This window comes from Heteronotia binoei, chromosome 12 (genome assembly GCF_032191835.1).
Source record: "Heteronotia binoei isolate CCM8104 ecotype False Entrance Well chromosome 12, APGP_CSIRO_Hbin_v1, whole genome shotgun sequence".
Taxonomy (NCBI): Eukaryota; Metazoa; Chordata; class Lepidosauria; order Squamata; family Gekkonidae; genus Heteronotia; species Heteronotia binoei.
This window is the reverse complement of record NC_083234.1, coordinates 43897646-43917289: the sequence shown is the minus strand read 5'-3', so window position 1 is coordinate 43917289 and position 19644 is coordinate 43897646. Positions and strand designations below refer to the sequence as shown.

At 45.3% G+C, this 19644-nt stretch overlaps 1 protein-coding gene across 1 annotated transcript in view; it reads right to left on the bottom strand.

The window, feature by feature from the left end:
- Positions 1–2003: 2003 nt before the first annotated feature.
- LOC132580500 (indoleamine 2,3-dioxygenase 2-like) overlaps positions 2004–19644 on the bottom strand; it is a 29735-nt gene continuing 12094 nt past the window's right edge. The window contains exons 6-10 of the mRNA XM_060251341.1: positions 18242–18341; positions 16127–16244; positions 15468–15519; positions 5214–5362; positions 2004–4967 (exon numbers count right to left, since the gene is read on the bottom strand). Coding sequence (XP_060107324.1) covers positions 4606–4967; positions 5214–5362; positions 15468–15519; positions 16127–16244; positions 18242–18341 — 781 coding nt within the window. The 3' untranslated portion in view covers positions 2004–4605. The remainder of the gene's footprint in view (positions 4968–5213; positions 5363–15467; positions 15520–16126; positions 16245–18241; positions 18342–19644) is intronic.

Sequence of the window (19644 nt, the reverse complement as noted above, 5' to 3'; positions counted from 1 at the left end):
TCTCATTTACTCTCTATTCCTGCATCTCTCTCTTGCTTTCTGTCACAGTCAGCTTGCAATAACAGGATCTGAAACAATCCAAAAGGAAAGAACTTAGCTGAGTTTGTTGTGACTTTTGAACACTCGGGAGTTGTGACATGCTTACTACACAGTGCTCAGTTGTTTGCTGTGCCTGGGTGGAAGAAAAGACCCATCAGATTCTTTGAAAGGCACCACAGCCCCTGCAAGCCCTCTCTGCACAGGCAGCTCACAGCTATCGACCAACCTCAGCTGTGCAAAGTACCATAATATAGACAACAAACCAACAACCTGGAGGGGAAATGCCCTTCCCCTCTAACAGAGGCTGCTTAGTGGTGTGTTATTTACCAGGTGATTTTATTTGCCTCTGTGCTATGAAGCTTCAGCTGTCCATCTCCACACATTAAGTTTCCATTCAAGAGACAGGACCTTTTTTTGGTCCAGGTTGCTGGCATCCCTAGAAAGCTGCTCTGTGCAATACTCATGCAGATTTTTTGCTGTTAAAAAGGCAGAAGGGAAGCAAATGATGGGCCAGTTAGCAGAAAGCCCCCATTTGGGCTGCTGCTTTGCTACCCTTTTTCATAACCTAAAGCATCATCCCAGAGCCACTCTCTGATCTATTTGAGATATAAGCTCATCAGTCCACATAGGTTTCCCTGAAGGAGCACATAATTCTATTGGGCCATTTCAGGTGAGGGGAAAGGGGTAAAGGGAAAGACTTAAGACCCCTCTTCCTTACATTGTGGTCCCCAGCTACATTAGTTCCTAGCATGATTAGAAAATAAATTCCAAGCATGGAACTCTCAGAGCATATCTGATCACCAGGATCAGGGAAGGAGGAAACAGAGAGAAGGACTTTGTAATGTGTTTTAAGTGACCACCCTGTGATCTGAAAGGTCCCGAGTTCAATCTCCCCCTTACCTCGGCCTCCTGTTTGCAATAAGAGGAGCAAAAATACAGAGCTTTCCCCACAAGTCTTTTGTAAAGATGACAGCAAAGTGCTTTGGCCTGATGAAAAGCAGGATACAAATGCTAAGTATTAATATGGTCAAATTTGCCAACAAACAAAATAATCTTTAAGTGTTTTTCTTCATTTCCAGGTAACGCAAGCCCCTGTCACAGCAGGTGCCCTCTCCGAAGAGGCATGGCCTCTTATTGGAAAGAAGAAAGCCACGTCAGAGAGGGTGTCCACACCACCCACGGATTTGTAAGTATTTACATTTAAAAACTAATTAACATCTTTTGGTTTTTAAAAATCTGCAGACTGATACCTCTTTAATGGATCACAAGGCTTTTACCCAGTTAGCCAACCAGGTGTTGCAGCCTGCTCCCTGGAATCAATGATGCCATGGACATCTCTCATGTGATATGTCCTTGTATCACCGGCCTGTCTAACTCAGGGCTGTCTGTTTTGGTTGTCATTGTCTTGCTGGGAGGCTTGCCTGGTACCTGTTCCCTGGGTCCCTTTGGCTGGAGGGCTGGAGATGCCTAGAACAGAGGTTAGTGCCCTTTGCCTGCAGGGTATGGGCTCCACCACTGAGCCACAGCAACCCACCCCAAACCACTACTACCTAGGTGTCAAAGTGCAGAATGGGGTATTAGATTCACAATTTGGCCCCCTGAATATCTCAGATTTTTAAAATTTTACCCTAAATCAAGTTGCAGCCCCTGTGGATGCAAACCTATGCCTCAAAGGGATCCTCAGAAGCTAGGGGCAGCAGGAGGAGGGCAGATGAATAAGTGGTTGTAGGCAGGCCTCAGATTCAGTGGGAGCAAACAGGAGCACAGCTCCTGAACATTTCTGAGAGTCCCACCTCCTTGTCCATAGGTGCAGTTGCATAACAATCCCTGGATGAGCTCCAGCACCTATTTTTCTACAAAACAGCCCCTGGTTGCAGGATAAATTTGTCACCCATTCCAGGCCCAGCAAAGTAGGAAGAAATACAGCAAATAGCACACATTGAAGAAAATCATGTAATACAATCGAACTTGCATGTTTCTTTATTTGCATAATATATGCAGATCACAGATTCAAAACTGTTTTTAGCACAGAATACCATGGCACAGAATTTAAACTTTTTTTAGTGTAGAATATACCAGCTACCAACATCCTTGGCTGCAGGCAGCAGAGCACCCCTCACTGAGAAACTGAGACATGCCCTGATGTTTGAAGAACCATTGCCATACAACACTCAAAAAGGAAAAGAAATCAGATTTCACGATATCATATGATGAAATCAGGGGCCTACATTCCTCCTCAAGATGGCATTAGACCACTCACTTATAGCAGAAACCCACATGACCATTGAGCAAAGGGGCAGTGGAATGGCTGCGATAAGTCTCTACCAGAAGATGGCATCGTATGGCATGCATCATCAACTGCTGTTACAGGGGACCCCAAAAGTGGAGTCTGTGGGTGTCATGCTGCCACTTTTCCTAGTGCCTACTGAATGCTTTTAGAAAGTGAGCTGGGGTCTGCTAGACCACTGGAGATCTGATTGGCTGGACAAATTAAAATGTTATTGTTGCAGCAGCACTGCCAGCACAGTGTTGGTTTTATTCTCTTTCTCTCCTCTTTCTCCATGTATTTTTTTTAAAAAAATATCCCTCTTCTTCCATGTGCTTAGATTTCCCCTGTGTGTGTGTGTGTGTGCTTCTTGCAGCTTGCCTTTTGTGGTTGCACCCACATCCTGTCAAAATCCCAAAGGTGCCGGCAGGATCAAAAAAAGTGGGGAAGTCCATCTTGAAATGGAGCATTCTCGGCTCCCTTCCTCTGACTGCATCTCCTCTGATGCTTTGTCACATGACATGTTATAAGAATGGTTCTTTTCTAGCGTTCATGGGAATACTTTCATAGACACAGTAAAAACAGTTCTTATGTTCTTTACTAGCATTGGCCAGTCAGCCATGAGAGCATAATAAGAGCAGCTGAATCAGACCAAAAGTCCATCCAGTCCAGCTTCCTGCTTCCCATAGGTGCCAATCAGTGTTCCCTCTAAGCTGAGTTAGTGTGAGCTAGCTCACAGTTTTTTTAGACTCCAGCTCACACATTTTTGTCTCAGCTCAGGAAGGATGGCCTGAGAGCAAACTAATTTATGCATTAGCCAAGTCACTTGCTCACAACTTTAATACCAATAGCTCACAAAGTAGAATTTTTGCTTGCAAGATTCCACATTTTCGAGCAGGGGTGTCAAACATACAGTTCAGGGGCCGAATCAGGCCTCTGCAGGGCTCCTATCAGGCCCCTGAGCAACTGGCTGTCATCTGCTTCCTGCTCCCTCTCTCTTGCTTCCTTCTGCATTACAGCTTGCTTTGCCAGGCTTGCTCAATTGTACAGGAGCTACAGAGCAAAGCCTTTATTTTCTCTATTTGGCTGAGACACCTCTATTGGGGAAGAAGGGGGGAGGAATAGCATGCTTTGCCAGGCTCTCTCAATCACATAGCAGAGCTACTAAGCCAAACCTCTCTTCCTTCTCTTGACCGAGGCTCCCCCCCTCCCCCCCCCATTCCTGGGGAAGGAAGGAAAGAGCCAGAGCTTCCTTTGCCCAGTTCCCTGGATCCCATGGGAGAAATACAAAGAAGACACCTTTAAGACCAATGAGTGCTAACGTTTGAAGCATGTTTTAAATTTTTAAAAAATATGTATTTGTGTTTATGTTCTTTATAAAATTTATGTCTCTGCTACCTAGTCTTAAATAGGTACACACATGGCCTGGCCTGACATTGCTTGGCCCAACCCGACATGGCCCGGCCCCTCAAAGTCTCATTTATGTCAGATCCGGCCCTCATACCAAATGAGTTTAACACCCCTATTTTAGAGGGAGCGTTGGTGCCACAGCCAAGCAATCCAGACACCAGATTAATGCTTTCTAGTAAGAGAAGCTCCCTGACAACTGGTATTCAGAAATATGCTTTCTCTGAACATAAAAATTCCATTTAATCACCCTCATAGCTAAAAGCCACTGATGGAACTATACTCCATGAATCTGATTAATCTGACATTTAAATTTATCATAACTGGTGACCATTGCTAAATCTTGTGACAGGGGATTTCACGACACATTTTTTGCAAAAGTATTTCCTTTTGTCTCTCGTGAATCCAGCGTCCATCAATTTTATCAGGTGCTTCTGAGACTTGGTGTTATTGACGGGGGTGGGGGGAAGAGTTCTTTCCACCCACTTTCTCTAGGCCATGTATAATGTTATAAATATCTATCATATCCTCCCTCCCCACCTTAGCAATAATGCCATTTATAAACCACTCTCCACCACCATCACTACTGCTAGCAAACATGGGCTGCATTAAGGGTTGCCAGGTCCTACCTGGTGGGATCTTTTTTTTAGGCAAAACTCTATGGTTTGTAGCCAATTTTACCAAAGAGTTTCACCCAAAAACTAGAGCATCACAGTGCAATGTCAGCAACATGATAACGTCACTTCTTGGTGACATCATCATGTTGCCTTTCAGGCCAGTTGGGGATGGGATTTGGTCTGACAACCCTGCCCACATTACCATATAAATATCCTAAGGTTGGTGTTGTGGCCCACCCTCTTACACCCTATCTGAAAAAGGGGCAGAGAAGGCTTTTAAAAAGTGATCAATGCTTCCCTTGTCGTGTCCCTAACACTTTTTAAGAAACTTAACGCCCCTGAACCACCTGTTCCTTTCCCTTCCAGGAATGAAGGGGGGCTCATAGGGAGAGCAGCTGTTGCTTGGCCTTGTTTGGCTTTGGCATTCGTGGCTGCAACAGTGATGTATTTGGTAACCATGGCGATGTGGTAGGTTCTTAAGTCCACAAGGGCAGCCACACATGCATTGTACACAGAACAGAGTTCCTTGTTTTCTGAAGTTAACACGTGACGTCTCAGCGAAGGAGCAGACTGGATTTCTTTGATGAAGGCCCGATGGTGGGGGGGCATATATTCCCTCATGCTGTGCAAAAATGCAGCTGAAAGAGTTCACAGAAGGTAGGAGTGAATGGGATTCAACATGATTCAGCAGGGTTGGTACAAAGGCCCAGATGAGCCTCAGCAATATTTCAGGCAGAAGACTGCAGGTCTCTTTCTCTCAACCCACCACCCACTCTCATTCCAGTGACCCCAAATAAATGCCCTCCATTCACTGACTGCAGCCTTTGTCCAATGTGCCTGCCAAAGTTCTGGAGCTCTCCAAAGATTCAAAGCAAGCTACTTACTGGTTTCTCTACTGTGCTGGATTCCAAGGAGTTCATCAAAGGCATGCAATGTGGTACTTTGCGCTGCACTCCCTCCTGAATATGCCACAGGCTCTTCACAGACACCTTCATAGATCAGGCCTTTTGGCAGAGCTGGATTGTCCTTCCATCTACATTAGGGGGGGAAACAGTGAGAAGATGCACAGTGATGCAAGCAGAAGAAGGCTACGAAGTCTTGAATATGCACAGGGTGTATGTTCCTCTACAAAATTAACTCTCCCTTCTGGGGCAACTTTTTTTCAGCATTGATGGAGGAATGATTAAGGCCAACACTGAGAGGCAGTGGCAGGAATTCCCTGACTTTTGCTGCTGTACTCTCACTGCTTTCTTCCTGCAGCAAAAGTCAGGGAAGAAAATGAAGGGGGGGAGGGAACTGTGTTGCATGCATTGCAACAACAATTCCAGTGAAAAGTCACAGCTACCCCCACAACACTTTAGGAACTCTTTACCACAGAAAATTAGGAAATTCCTAGAGCACAACAGCTGGCTGTAACATCACATCTATGTTTTCACTGGAAGTGATGATGCAGTACACCATGTTGTTTTTTTCAAGGGTTACCTGAAAGCTCATGCTATTTATGGGATCCAAGTTGGCAACCTTAGATTACCTCATGCCAGTTGTATGGAATTTTATGTGCCAGAAGAAATAGCATTTCCCCACCATAGACCTTTTGTTAATTTTCCTGTTTCCTTGATTTTACTGCTCCAGTTTTTATCTGCTGCTGCTTCTTAACTGTGTTTTTTTAAAAATGCCAGTCACTGGGTTTTATGGTGGTTTTATGCTTGATCTGTTAATGTTTCCTTTTATCATTAGTGTTAGAATTGTTGGATTGATAGCTAACAAGATTGAGAGTAATAGCTAAAGGTGTGAGTTTTAAAACTTTCAAGATAAATTAATGATAAATGATTGGCCAGAATGTCTGGGTCCACTGCTCCCACTTAAGTATTCAGATTTTTAGAATGCTCCAAAAGTATGTCTGCTATTTCCCTCTCCCTGATCAGTAGATTTCCCTGTAAGGTACCAGAAGTCTGTTCTGTGCTGCATCCCAGTCCTCTTTAATCTCAGTTTATCCACAAGAATTTCTAACGTTAATTCTAGAATTGGAGCAGGTGCTCTTTGCAACAGTTCTCAGTTCTTTCTCTTCTTTTGCCTATTCTTCCTTTTCTGTGGTACTGATACACCCAGGGCACATTGAAAAAAATGTTAGACAAAAGCAATCCTGATATGATGCTCACTGACACTTCTGCACTTTGCTGAAACTCTGTACAAAGAAGAATCTCAGTACAAGTCTATATCCAACCACATTGAGAGTGCTTTTCTCAGTACTTGATCCAAGCATGTGTGCCTATTAGTAGAGGAGGCTGAAAGATGGGGTGTGGGGGGAGCCCTGAATAGACTGAAAGCTTCATCAAATTGTGGGTGTGTAGCACTTGGACATTTTTTAAAAAGAAAGAAACCATGGATGGCTCCATTTCACTCCAAAAACAACAAGGGAGAAATGTTGACTGCAGGAATTTTGAACACATCCCCATGAGACAGTTTAATGCCTTAACTGATTTTACAACTCAGCTCCTGTAGGGATTATAACAAGTGAGATTCATTCTTCCAGCTAAATAAACTGGGGGGGGGGGGGGGGGATAAATGCATTAACCATGGTGTAAATTATGGTAAAGAGGCCTTAATGAAATCCACATGCACCACTGCCTGACTCTTGGTAATTGGGAGCCCTTATTTCTAAACAAGAAGCAAAGAGAGCCAGCACAAAAGGCAGGGAGCAGAGTCCCCTCCAAGCCCACCCTGTAATATGAGTATTGGAGTCAACTCTCTTAAAACTCAGGCCAGCCTTGAGTTAGATTCCACTAACTGCACTCTCCAGCCCACTGAGAATAACCTTTTCAGGGACGGACTTAGGAACCCTCATATCGTCTATTTTAATGCAAAACATCAGATGTGCAAGGGGAAATTTACAGTTAGGTGAGGAGGATACTTAACTATTCCTTTACCCCACAACCAGGATTCCAAGCATTTTGTTACTACTTTGTAAGTAAAAGTAGCTTGGGACAGGGGACCACAGCAGGCAAATGGCAGGGAGGTGAAGGGTGAACCACTCCTCACCTTCAGCTGCCACTTCTGTACTGCAACCTGGTTCATCTTTGCCTTCTGTCACTCGGCAGGTGTTTGGCAAACAGCAGGGTTGGTTGCTAGTCATGCAGTTCCAGCCTAAGAGTCAGTTCATGCAGCCATAAAAGCATCTGCTCAGTCTGTGCCAGCACAAATTGGCCCTCAAACTAGCCAATCCAGAGTGCTTCCCACCTCCAAGAAATTATCTGGCTGAAATCTATGTGCTCATCCCTCTGTAGCAGGCTGGCAGCCACTGCAAAGCCTCCATGCAGCTTCATGGGGTGACGCATTGCGAGAGATGTACTTTAGATAGAAATGAGGGTTGTGCATGTCTAGAAATCAAGCTGTGCATGTGCTCATTAGCTGTCCTTTGCCACCTGCCCCTGCCAGATGTTGGTGAGACTCTGAAGACTTGCCTGAATCTATTTTAGGCAGCTATTTTGTTAAAACAGTCACACACAGCAAAACACAAGCCGAAACCTTTTTCCTGTCAACTCCTTGGAAAGCCTTGCAGAAATTAAGAACTTACTCCAAGCAGCATGCAGAACTTGGGAGAGGGTTTGACTCAACTGGGGGGTTTTTGTGGGTCTTTAACGAATAAGCCAAAGGAGAAATTGCCCTTCAGATCCTGCATGGTGTAAATTGCTATTCTGGGTATGAGGTTAGGGTTGTCTGTGTTACTAGGGTTGCCAGGTCTGTGTTGGAAAATACCTGGAGAGTTTGTGGGTGGATCCAGGAGATGGTGGGGTGTGGGAAGGGGAGGGGCCTCATTGTACTATGGTATTGTAGAGTCCATCCTTCAAAGCAGCCATTTTCTCCAGGGAAGGTGATCTCTGCCAAATGGATATCAATTGTAAAAGTGAGAGATCTCTAGGCCTCTATGTCAGAGGTGGCCAATGGTAGCTCTCCAGATGTTTTTGCCTACAACTCCCATCAGCCCCAGCCAGCATGGCCAATGGCTGGGGCTGATGGGAGTTGCAGGCAAAAAACATCTGGAGAGCTACCGTTGGCCACCCCTGCTCTAAGTTACTGAGTTTTTCTCTACATCTCCCAGACCAGACTGGAAGCTTGGCTTGACTTGTCTTTTTAATGAGGACTTTGCAGGGAGCAGTCCTTATAACAGCATAGGGTTGCCAGCCTCCAGGTGGGTCCTAGAAATCTGCAGATTTTACAGTTGATCTCCAGACCCCTGGAGAGAATGGCTAGTTTGGAGGGTGGGGTCTGGAGATCTCCTGGAATTATAACTGATCTCCAGATGACAGAGATGTTACCTTGGAGAAGAAGACTGGTTTGGAGGGTAGACTCCATGGCATTGCACCCTGATGAGGTCCATGTCCTTCTCAAACTCCACCCTCCTCAGGGTCCACCTCCAAAATTTCCAGGTATTTTCCAATCCAGAATTTAGCAAACCAATGTGGTCAGAATGCCAGACTCGGACCATGGTTCAAATCCCCAGCTTCTATGCCCTGTTGTTGGTCCTCCAAAGGAACTGATTGGCCATTGTGTGAGACAGAATGTTGGACTATAAATGGACCATTGGTCTGATCCAGAAGGGTTCTTATGTTCTTATGAAAGAGGAAAAATTTCTTCTGCTTCTCCAAACCAACCAACTTCTTTACAAAATACTAAAAGCCCCAGTCCCTCATTTACTCTAGCAGCAGTGGATTTTCCCTGACCAGCCAACTCCTGCTTCAAAACAAAGGTCCACTCTGCTGAAAAGAACAGGCTGACATGGGACAGCAACTACTCAGGTTGCAAATAGCCAGGATTTAAAAATGTCCTGTCCCATTTTTAGTAGATGTTTAATGTCTGCAAATCAGCACCTGAAGGTTTTCATGGCATGGAGGTAAATAGTATCACCTGGTAAATAACATCCCATCAAGCCTTTATTAAAAGGGCAGGACTTTTTAAAAACAATTCTCCAAGCTGTTGACAACCCTAATGGCAGCTTCTGCTGCTTTCTTCCCTCCAAGACAATTCGGCCCTTTCCCAGCCGGGCGGTCCATCGACCACTGAGGCTGGGGGCCGCCCATTGCCTCCCCGCGTGGATGAGAGGCAATGGTTCTTCTCAAAGGGGAGGGGGCGAGGAGCGGCCTTAAAAGGCCGCTCCCGCCCCCTCAAACGCAGTTGTTTTTTGTTCTCGGCCCGCCCGCCGGTCAAGCAGTACAGGCAAAGGCTGGTCGCCCGTTTCAGGGGGCCGGGTAGGAATTTTTCGCCCTCAGACTGATTGGTCTTGTCCGAGGGTGTTTTTGCCTACCTTGTACTGCTGATGTTAGGTGCTGGCAATTGGAATGGTGGTGCCATTAGATAGGTTGGTCACTGGCAGTTTGTGGTTGGGATTATGTTTTGGGGATTGGTGAGCTCCCGTTGCATCGCGCCATTTTGGTGCATGGCTTCCCTGGGGAACTGTAAGCTGTACGGCCCAAGGTTGGCTCCAGGGAGTCGGTGGGATCCCGTCACGCGGAGAGTGTCCGCATCCCAGGCTGCACGGCTGTGGGGATGGCAGAGCTCAGGTGAGCGGTGATCATGTTGCCGGGCCGGCCGGGTCTGAGCTGTTTGGGTTGGCTCATACCCGGGGCTCAGGGGGCTCGCCCAGTTTTCAGGTCAAGGAGGTGGTTGGGTTGACCCCTGGCTTGATCTGTTCCCCATGTTCTTGCCCTTGCTGTTGAGTTTAATAAAGTGGCCCTTCAATCCAATCCAGTGTTTGTCTCGTTATTCCGCCTGGGGGGGCAATGGCCCAGCCTTTCCTGTATTCACCCACAGGTCCAGCAGCTGTCAGGGAACCCTGTGGGAACCCTACTCAGATTCTCTGAATTCCAGACAGGCAGTTGAGGAGCTCCAACATTAAAAGGGAATGTATGTCAACTGTCCCTTATAACACATCCCCAGAATCCTTCGCAACTCCCTTAGGGAGGTGCTATGGCTCAAAAGAAGTTATCTCTGGCTTCACCCACTAAAGTTATCAAGGGTCAGGAAAGGCCTGAAATCCCAGAGAATCTACTGAGCAAAAGTGTTCCATCAGGTGACCTTGGACTAGTCCCTCAGACAAACCTATCTCAGAGGCTATTGTAAGGATGAAATGGAGAAAGGTATGTCTTTGGAGTAAGGACAGGGAAAAAAGCATGAGTGACAGACACTCTGACAATAGCTAGGCCAATGGTCTGACTCAGTATAAGAAAGTTCATAAACGATATAATTCTGGTGAAAAAACACAAGGTTTCCTTGGCACCAAAATCAACATAGTGATGCTTTTCTGGGGAAGGATAAGTTTTCAAGCTCTGAGAATTTTCTTCTTTCCTCCGATGGTATGATTCATGTCTTGCCTATTCGACAAATAAAAAAATGCACAGCAGGAATAAAAGTGAAAAGGAGGGGGTAGGGACAGAGGAAGGAAACAGAAATCTCATGCCCCAGATGGGCACTTCCTCATTCTGAAGGAGTGACACACTTGAGAATTAAATGAAATACATTAAAATATACCCAAGGAGGCAAGAGGAGGAGGAGACAGCAGAGTGACTGGAGCTTGGCCTGTTTTCTTTGGCACAAGCACAGTTAAATGGGAAGTGCTTTTATTAGCAGGACTTATTTTTAACTTGCCCTAGAAATGTATTTATAGAAAGCCTTTAATGACAAGAATTTACAGAAAGTATTTTCTTAAAGCATTTTTCTCTTCCAGGCTGATGATCTTCGAGATAAGATCAAGGATGGAGAACTGACTTTTGTCCTCTGTAACTCTGAACTTCCTCTGAAGAACCCAGTCATCTGCAGACTAGCTGTCATGTTGATGCCAGCGTGGGAAAGAAAGCAGACAGGCCTGTCACTTGGGCTCTGGCTTCTTCTCTGCCTGCCTGTGCATACTGACACTTCTTCAGACTTACTGAGGCAAAGGTGGGGGGGGCTTGCTGGGAGCATCAGGCCTTGGACACAGCTGCAAATCTTCTAGAACCACCATATTTCCCATGACTGTGGTGACTACTGCCACAGACACGGGAACAATTCAGCATTAAATTCAGATTCTGGTCAGATCCTATAGGATCTAGAATAGATCTGGGGGAGAGAGGAGCTGTAGCTAAGTGGGGAAAGCATCTGCTTTGCCTGCAGAAGATCCCAGGTTCAGTTCCCAGCATCTCCAGTTAAAAGAATCAGGTAATAGGTGATGATGTGAAAGGCTGAAGCCCTTCTGCACTCACAACTTACTGCAGAGTATCTGAGCAGTCAAACTTTTAGACTTGGCATTAGATTTCTGTGCCCGCTGTTCATACCAGTCTTACAACAGCTGGTGTATTTAATCTGCAGCTACAATTTAAAAACCATTCTTTTCTAAACTAGTGGAATGGAATTTGTGACGTGTGCTGGAGAGAGTGGCACCTTTTATTTAATTAAAAAAAAAAAAACCCTAGCCTGCACAAGGATCAAACCTATGACCTTGACATAATGAGCATGCTTCTCTAATCAACTAAGCTAACTAGTCATTCTTGGAAATAGGTCTCTCATTTTCTTTCATGTAGAAAACAAGCAGAATGTAATGTTATGTCTAATTTCTAAACCATTCAGCAGTTTTATTCCATTTACTGTTTTTGTGTGTCGCCGGGAGACCAAGACCATGAACAGACCTCAGAGAGCACCTTTTCCTCTTGGGCTGGTTTAAGAGTGTGGGGGAAGGAAAGTGCAAGAGGATGCACAAGCATTGGGTGGGGGGAGTGAAAAGTATCACTTTGTACCAAGCTCTTAAATGGCTCTAAGAAGTCCATCTGCTGTGGGGAGGAGAGATAAAAAAAATTGCTACCTTCCCTTTAACTGCAGCCAGATTGTTAAAGCATTCCCAGTTAATCATTTCTTTCTCCACCAATAAAAGATTAGTGATCAACTGATAATATTGCTATACTCAAAGGGCTTGCTTTTAAAAATGCAATTAAAAAGATGGAACACCCTCACGATACTGGAGCAGAAGGAAGGAGGGAGGGAGGGAGGCAGAAGGTGTAGAGTGGCAGGGACAGCAAACCTCCGTCTTGGTGGTGGGGTTGACAACAAAAAGAGGGGCAGGAACAGGGGCTGGGGAAAGGGCAGGGTTGAAAGAGCCAAGGAAATGTGTGTCCTTCTGAATGACCTTTGGCTTGGAAGCAAGGCAAGTGAAAAGTCCACCGCAAAACCACTTTCAGAAAGCCAGGGATACAGCAGAAGGAAAGCAAACTGAGAAGTGAACAGGCAAAAAGCAGCACAGAACAAAAAGAAAACTCGGCAGACATGCAAGGTGAAAGTGGGAGGAAATTTAAGCCAGGGATACAGCAGAGTGAAATTTAAAAGGCGATGGATATGCAGGAAGAAAGCAAGGGAAATAACAAGCTCAGAAAGGGCCGAAGTCTCTGGAAAGCTGCTGCCAGTTATGATAGACAATAATAACCTTGACAGACCAAGGGACTAGTCACTGGGAACATATGTTGCCCACTTTGATTGGCTGTCGATCTTTGTCGGGTTCAATTCATGGTGCTGATTATGACATTTATGACCTGGGACCCACGTATTTAAGGAACTCTTTCCTTCCATGTGTCCCTGGGCACAACTACCATAATCAGGCAGTCATCTGTTGGCTATCTCACCATGCAGGGTGTTCCACCTGGCATCAACCAAGGCCTGTGCCTTTTCAGCTGCAGTCTTGGCTCTGTGGAAGGAGCTCCCTGAAGAAGTGAGGGGAACCCTCCTCCTTGGAGTTCTTCAGGAGGTGTACTTAGTGTTCCTTCTAAGTAAGCTGAGTTAGTGTGAGCTAGCTCACAGATTGTTAGCCTCTGGCTCACACATTTTTGTCTTAGCTCAGGAAAAATGACCTCAGAGCACAATAATTTATGCAGCAGCTCACAACTTCAGTGCCAGTAGCTCACAAAGTAGAATCTTTGCCCACAAGCCTCTGCAGCTTAGAGGGAACATTGGCTGCAAGGACTGTCTTTTGCTGGGGCTTTTGAGGGGGTTTGAATGGGAGGCATCTTTTAAGGGGGGGAGGATTTGGGGCTTGCTATTTTATCCTTGAGTTTAGATGGGAATGTTTTTACTATTGCTGTAAGCTGCCTTGAACCAAGAGGAACACAATATACAAAGTTTTTCTTCTTTTTTTCCCAACATTTCTTGGCACCATATTTATTTATTTTATTTTATTTATTTAGAATTTATATCCCGCCCTTCCCACAAGTGGCTCAGGGCGGCTTCCAACAATAGATCCAACATAAAATTAAACAATATTTAAACATGTAAGGGAATGAAGCTTTAAAACAGATAAAACAGATAAAACCATAAATATTAATAAATATTCAAAATATATATAAAAGAAAGAAATCTGGCAAGTTGTATTAAATTCTCAAGCTAGGTATGGGCTAGCCGGAAAAGGGTCGTCTTACAGGCCCTGCGGAACGGAACAAGGTCCCGCAGGGCCCTCACCTCTTCCTCACCATAGAGACCAACAAGGTTTTTGTGGGGTCAGAGCTCATACCCCGAAAATATTGTTGGTTTCTAATGTGGTACAGGGCTTGAATCTAGCTGTGTATTTCTAGAAATATATTGTGGGGTTTTCAATGACACTATAAAGTGGGAATGCTTAGAAGAGCCTTTCCTAGTGTTGCCAGGTCTTCCTTGGGAAACTCCTGGAGATTTGGGGATGGAGCCTAGGAAGGATAGAGAGGCTTCAGTGAGGTTCAGTGCCATAGAGTCCACCCTCCAAACTGATCTGGAGATAAGCTATAATTCCAGGGGGTCCCCAGGTCCCACCTGGAGGTTGGCATCCCTAGCCCCTTTCTAGATAAGGAGCTGTTATGTACCTGCAAACTGGCTGCATTTTCTCCTGAATTAGTTTTAATGTTACATTTATTGACGCTCATTGTTTTATATTCTGGATCCATGTTTTTTATTAACTTTGTTGTAGGTCAGTTTGAGTTCCCTTTGGAAGAAGAATTTAAAATTCCTTGATTAAATGAAGTTGTGTGCTCTTAAAATCTGGTGGGATAAGTTTAGACTCTTTTATTTTCTTTGTATTTGGGTCTCTTACTATTTAATAATAAAGGATATCATCCAACCTACTTTAGCATACAATTAAAATGAGCCTAGAAATAAAGCCCAAATAGCAATCATTCTGGGAGTTTGCAGTCCCAAAAGCAAAGTACTTGCATTAAAGCCAGTGTTAAAACCTTAGGGCATCAACTACCACCCACCACCACCTCGCTTTGATCTAGCCAAGTTTTAATGAGGGTTTAATGAGGAAGACTGATTAAGAGAAATCAAGAGAATTAACTGAGGTGGCCCCAGGAAGACAAGCATTAAGGAGAAACACACGTGCTGACCTTCTGTCATGTTCTCTGTCCCACAAGGGTCATAAAGGGCTGGCAGAGAAGGCATGGTGGGGTTGCATTCATTCAGAGGATTGCCTTATCCATTCACTTACTGGACCAAGCCTATAGTTCCTTCTCCTTTGCCTCAAGGCATACCTGCCCTTATTTCTGGGCATGTCTAGTGAACTAGTGCAGGGGTGGCCAAACTTGCTGAATGTAAGAGCTGCATAGAATAATGTCAGATGTTTGAGAGCCGCAAGACATGAATGTCAGGTATTTGGGAGGAAGGAAGGAAGGAAGGAAGGAAGGAAGGAAGGAAGGAAGGAAGGAAGGAAGGAAGGAAGGAAGGAAGGAAGGAAGGAAGGAAGGAAGGAAGGAAGGAAGGAAGGAAGGAAAATAGAGAGAGGAGAAAGGGACAGGTGGAAAGAAAGCAACTTTAAATGCATTCTCTAAGCCACTTACTGGCTTGGCTTGGAGAAGTGATTTAAAGAGACAAATGCCTTTTTCAAGCTGGTCGGAGGGATTTTTCAAGCTGGCCGGAGGCAGGGATTGGTGCCCTTTGGTTCAGTCCCTTCTGACTATATGGACTGAGACGGTGCCTGCTTCTGGGAGAGAAACTATTAAAACAGTCCAAGCCTCTAGGGAACACTGCCTGGGGAGGACCCTGTCCTCTTATCCTTGCTCAGGGGTCCAAGATTAGCATTGCCTCATCCCTTCCCTTAATTCCAGTTTCGAAAAGCTGACAGCACCTTTTATACATCCAAAGTGATGTGCTGTACTTACCCAGAAAGAAATATTCGTATCACACAATAAAATATTGCAGGAACCACATAATCTGGGAATCAAAGCAGAACCAGGCCTGTCAGTAAAAGCAACAGTCACGTATTCTCTTTGTAACGGTTATGGAAGCCCATGGAGGGGAAAGCTAAAAAGGCCAGTGCTGTGATGGCATCCCGCTTCCCCCACATACACATTTATCTCCCTCCCCTTTAATTATCTAACAATACGTAGGCAGACAAAGCTGTGGCCACTATTGGATTACACAAAAGCTGCCAAATTTCCCAACCTCTGCATGGCCTGGTCACGTTCAATTTTCCTTTTGCACCCTGAGAGGCTTCTCCTCTTACCCATATTCCTTCCATCTCTCCTTTCCTATCCCTGCCTGCATACATTGGACAGCTGTCTACTGCTGCCTCCCTTCATATGACCAAAGTTATTCTACCCATTTTCCTTCTCATAGAAAGGAGGACCCTGGAAGTGATGTGTGGCCACATATTACATAGCTTTTCTGGATTTATGCAACAGCTTTGTATACACCCACCCCCTGCTCTTAATCTGCATTAAAATGGCATGTCATTTCCTTCTAGCCTTTTTTTTTTGTCCTTTTGTGAATCACTTTGTGAACACTTTGTGAGACAACTTGTGAAAACTTGCAGGTTTACCATGCATTTTCTTCAAAACCCCAGTCATGGCTTTGAGAGTGTTTGCCAGCTTCTGCAGTGCTTCTTCCAGCACCTGGTTGTTCAGCTGCAGGATGCCGTTCACAGCCTGGGTCATGGCCTGTGAGATACAAGAGGGACACCTATGCTGGGATGTCTTGGTTTCATGCAGCCATACAAAATTCTTTATTATGTGTGTAAAAAACCCACCCTTCTACAAGAATGGTGCTCAGGGTGGTTCACATAGACCGTTTTCGCACACAGCTTACCTCGCAGTCACAATCCTGTTCCCTCCGCAGCGTCCGGGCAGATTTCCCACCATCTGCTCCAGAGTTACAAGAAGTGCCGCGGCTTTTGCGTAGCAAATGTAAACTGCTAAAACCCAGTTTACGTTTGCTACGCAAAAGCCGCAGCACTTCCTGTAACTCTGGAGCAGATGGTGGGAAATCTGCCCGGACGCTGCGGAGGGAACAGGATTGTGACTGCGAGGTAAGCTGTGTGCGAAAACGGTCATAGTTTAAAATGAACACAAAGACAAAATAAAGACTAAAACCACCAATCAGCATGAGGCACTGTTGGATTCCGTCTCATAGGGATGCCAGCCTCCAAGAGGGACCTGGGGATCCCCTGGAATTACAACTCATTTGCAGACTACAGAGATCAGTTCCCTTGGAGAAAAAGGAGGCTTTTGAGGGTGGACTCTATGGTGTTGTACCCCACTGAGGAGCCGGAGTGGCTTTTCAAGTAGTCTTCAGTTTTTCCAAGCAATAAATAAGCAGTTCTAGGGGGGAAACTGGTGCTTGGTATCCTTTGGATATCAGCTCACTTGAATCTTATGTGGATTTAAAATATATATTATATAACATCTGTTTTATTTACAAATATGCAAATAGAGAACCAATGGAGGGAAAGAGGCACTCTGACAGGTTAGCCAATCTGCTGCCCCAGGAAAGCCTTCAGACAAGTTCCAGATATTCATAACTCCACAGCCCTTCAAAGCCTTGAACCCTCATGTCTACAAGCCCACCTCTCCTTATTTGGTTGCCAACTCCAGATTGGGCAATCCCTGGAGATGTGGGGACGGATCCTAGGAAGGCAGGATCTGGAGAGCAGAAGGACTGTCTTCTGAAAATCAGTTCTTATTCCAGGAGATCTCTAGATCCCACCTGGAGACTGGCAACTGTACCTCCTATGCCCCACTAAACCATCTCTGCTCCTCTGAACAGGGCCTTCTACAAGTGCCACCCAGCAAACGGGCTAGATCAGCAACTACCCACATGGAATGGCCTGATTGAGGAGGTCAGGAAGCCTCCTACATTTTTAGCTCTTCACAAATTGTGTGAGACAGAACTCTTCAAGGGGGCATTTTTAGAGAGTTATAGGTCTGTGTTTATAACAGAGTGATTCAGAAAGAGGTTTATATATATACTTATCTACTTATGTAATACCCTTTCTTGCATTGCTTAAATTGTCATGTTTAATAGTTACATCTGGTTTCAGATTTCTAGTCCTATTACATTGCTTATTAGGTGTGTCCTCACCCTATTGATGCACTGACTTACAGTATGTAATCCACCTTGAGTCTCAGAGAGAAAAGTGGACTGTAAAAAACAAATAGCTATAAATAACATAATAAAAAATGAACGAACAAACGAATGAATGAATGAATTGATAACCAAATGCCAGTGCTGTAGCAAATTAGAGTTTTTTTCCTCTCCAAAAACTGGAATTGTGGTAGTTTTAAAAAAAATCATCTCTTTAAGAGAATATGGAATGCATAGCCTTGACCAAAGGGAAGGAGGACCATGATGATGATGATATTGGATTTATATCCCACCCTATACTCTGAATCTCAGAGTCTGAGAGTGGCTCACAATCTTTTTTATCTTCCTCCCCCACAACAGACACCCTGTGAGGTGGATGGAGCTGAGAGAGCTCTCACAGAAGCTGCCCTTTCAAGGACAACTCTGCGAGAGCTATAGCTAACCCAAGGCCATTCCAGCAACTGCAAGTGGAGGAGTGGGGAATCAAACCCAGTTCTCCCAGATAAGATTCCACACACTAAACCAAACGGGTTCAGAAGGCAACCATAGCAAAGGATTCAGGACAGACACATACCTTGATCCCAGGTGCGGCAGCTTTCTCAACCAGGAAAGTGACAAGAATGAAGCCCCTCATGCTGTCTCCTCCAGGCAAGGAAACAATGGGATCCAAGTTTCTGTGGGAAGAGGAGAAAGCATAGGACGTGCAAGGTGACTTTGCAGTTAGGACTCCATGGTTTGGAATGCAGATGCTGATATTCCATCATGTCATTCATCCATTGCTCTCTGTCTTGAATTAGGAGAATTTCCAAAATGTAGGGTTGCCAGCAATGGGTTGAGAAATAGCTAGAGAATGTGATGGAGACATAGGGTGTTTTCGCACTCACGTTTTACTGGCGCCACGACCCTCCTGACGCCGGCGAATCTGCATGGATTTCGCAACAGAAGCGCCGGCGCTCCCAGAAGCGCCGGCGCTTTCCGTCGCTAAGCCAGCGCAAACGTTTTCCTGCATCTTTGCGATTTCCGTTTGCGCTGGCTTAGCGACGGAAGTAGCCGGCGCTTCTGGGAGCGCCGGAGCTTCTGGTGCGAAAGCCATGCAGATTCGCCGGCGTCAGGATGGTCGTGGCGCCAGTAAAACGTGAGTGCGAAAACGGCCATAGTTTGCCCCGCTATTGAGCTCCAACGTTTTTCAGTTGGCTTTAGGCTTGCATGCCCCAGGTCCAGGCAGGGGATCCCCCGGTTTTGCAGGCTCCTCCCTGCTGCCAGTCAGCTGACTGGTGTGATGGGTGGGGGGAATCCCTGCTCCAACAGCCACCATGTGCTTTTAGATCTCAGGCAGGGTTAGAAGCTTATAGACTCCTTGTATTTTGGAAGGTGTGTGTGTGTCTTTAAATCTCAATGAAACTGAAGTTGCAGGGGGTGAGCAGAAAGAGCCGTGGGGGTGGGTGGGTGGGTGGGGGTGAGAGCAATCCATCTGTTTGTTTTGCATTCCTTTCAGAAGCTGAGTAGTAAAAGGATTAGTAAAGAGTTAACTAGAACCTGAGTATGGGACAGAGGAAAACTCCACTACCTAGAGCTCTCTCTGTGTGTAAATTGGTTGGTTGAAATACAGCAGATTGTTACATTCAGCAACTCTGGTGAGTAAAACTATCTATACAATTACCCCAGGGAGATCACAAAAATGCTGGCACACAAATTGTTTATTTTGGCTGCTCTGTGAGTGTGATTGTGTGTGTGTGTTCACTTTCATTTTAGTGGAAGTGCAGCAGCTGTGGAACCATTGGAATGCAAAAAAGAGGAGGAGGAATTGGAGACTGTATTCATGGGAACTGTTCAGCTATATTTTTTTAAATTTATTTTTAGGGAATGGGAAAGTCTCCCAGTTTTACCCCCAAAGTCCCCAGATATTTCCTGAGTTCGACCCGGCAACCCTAGATGGCTCACAAAATTAATTACAACACAATTCCACTACACTGCAGA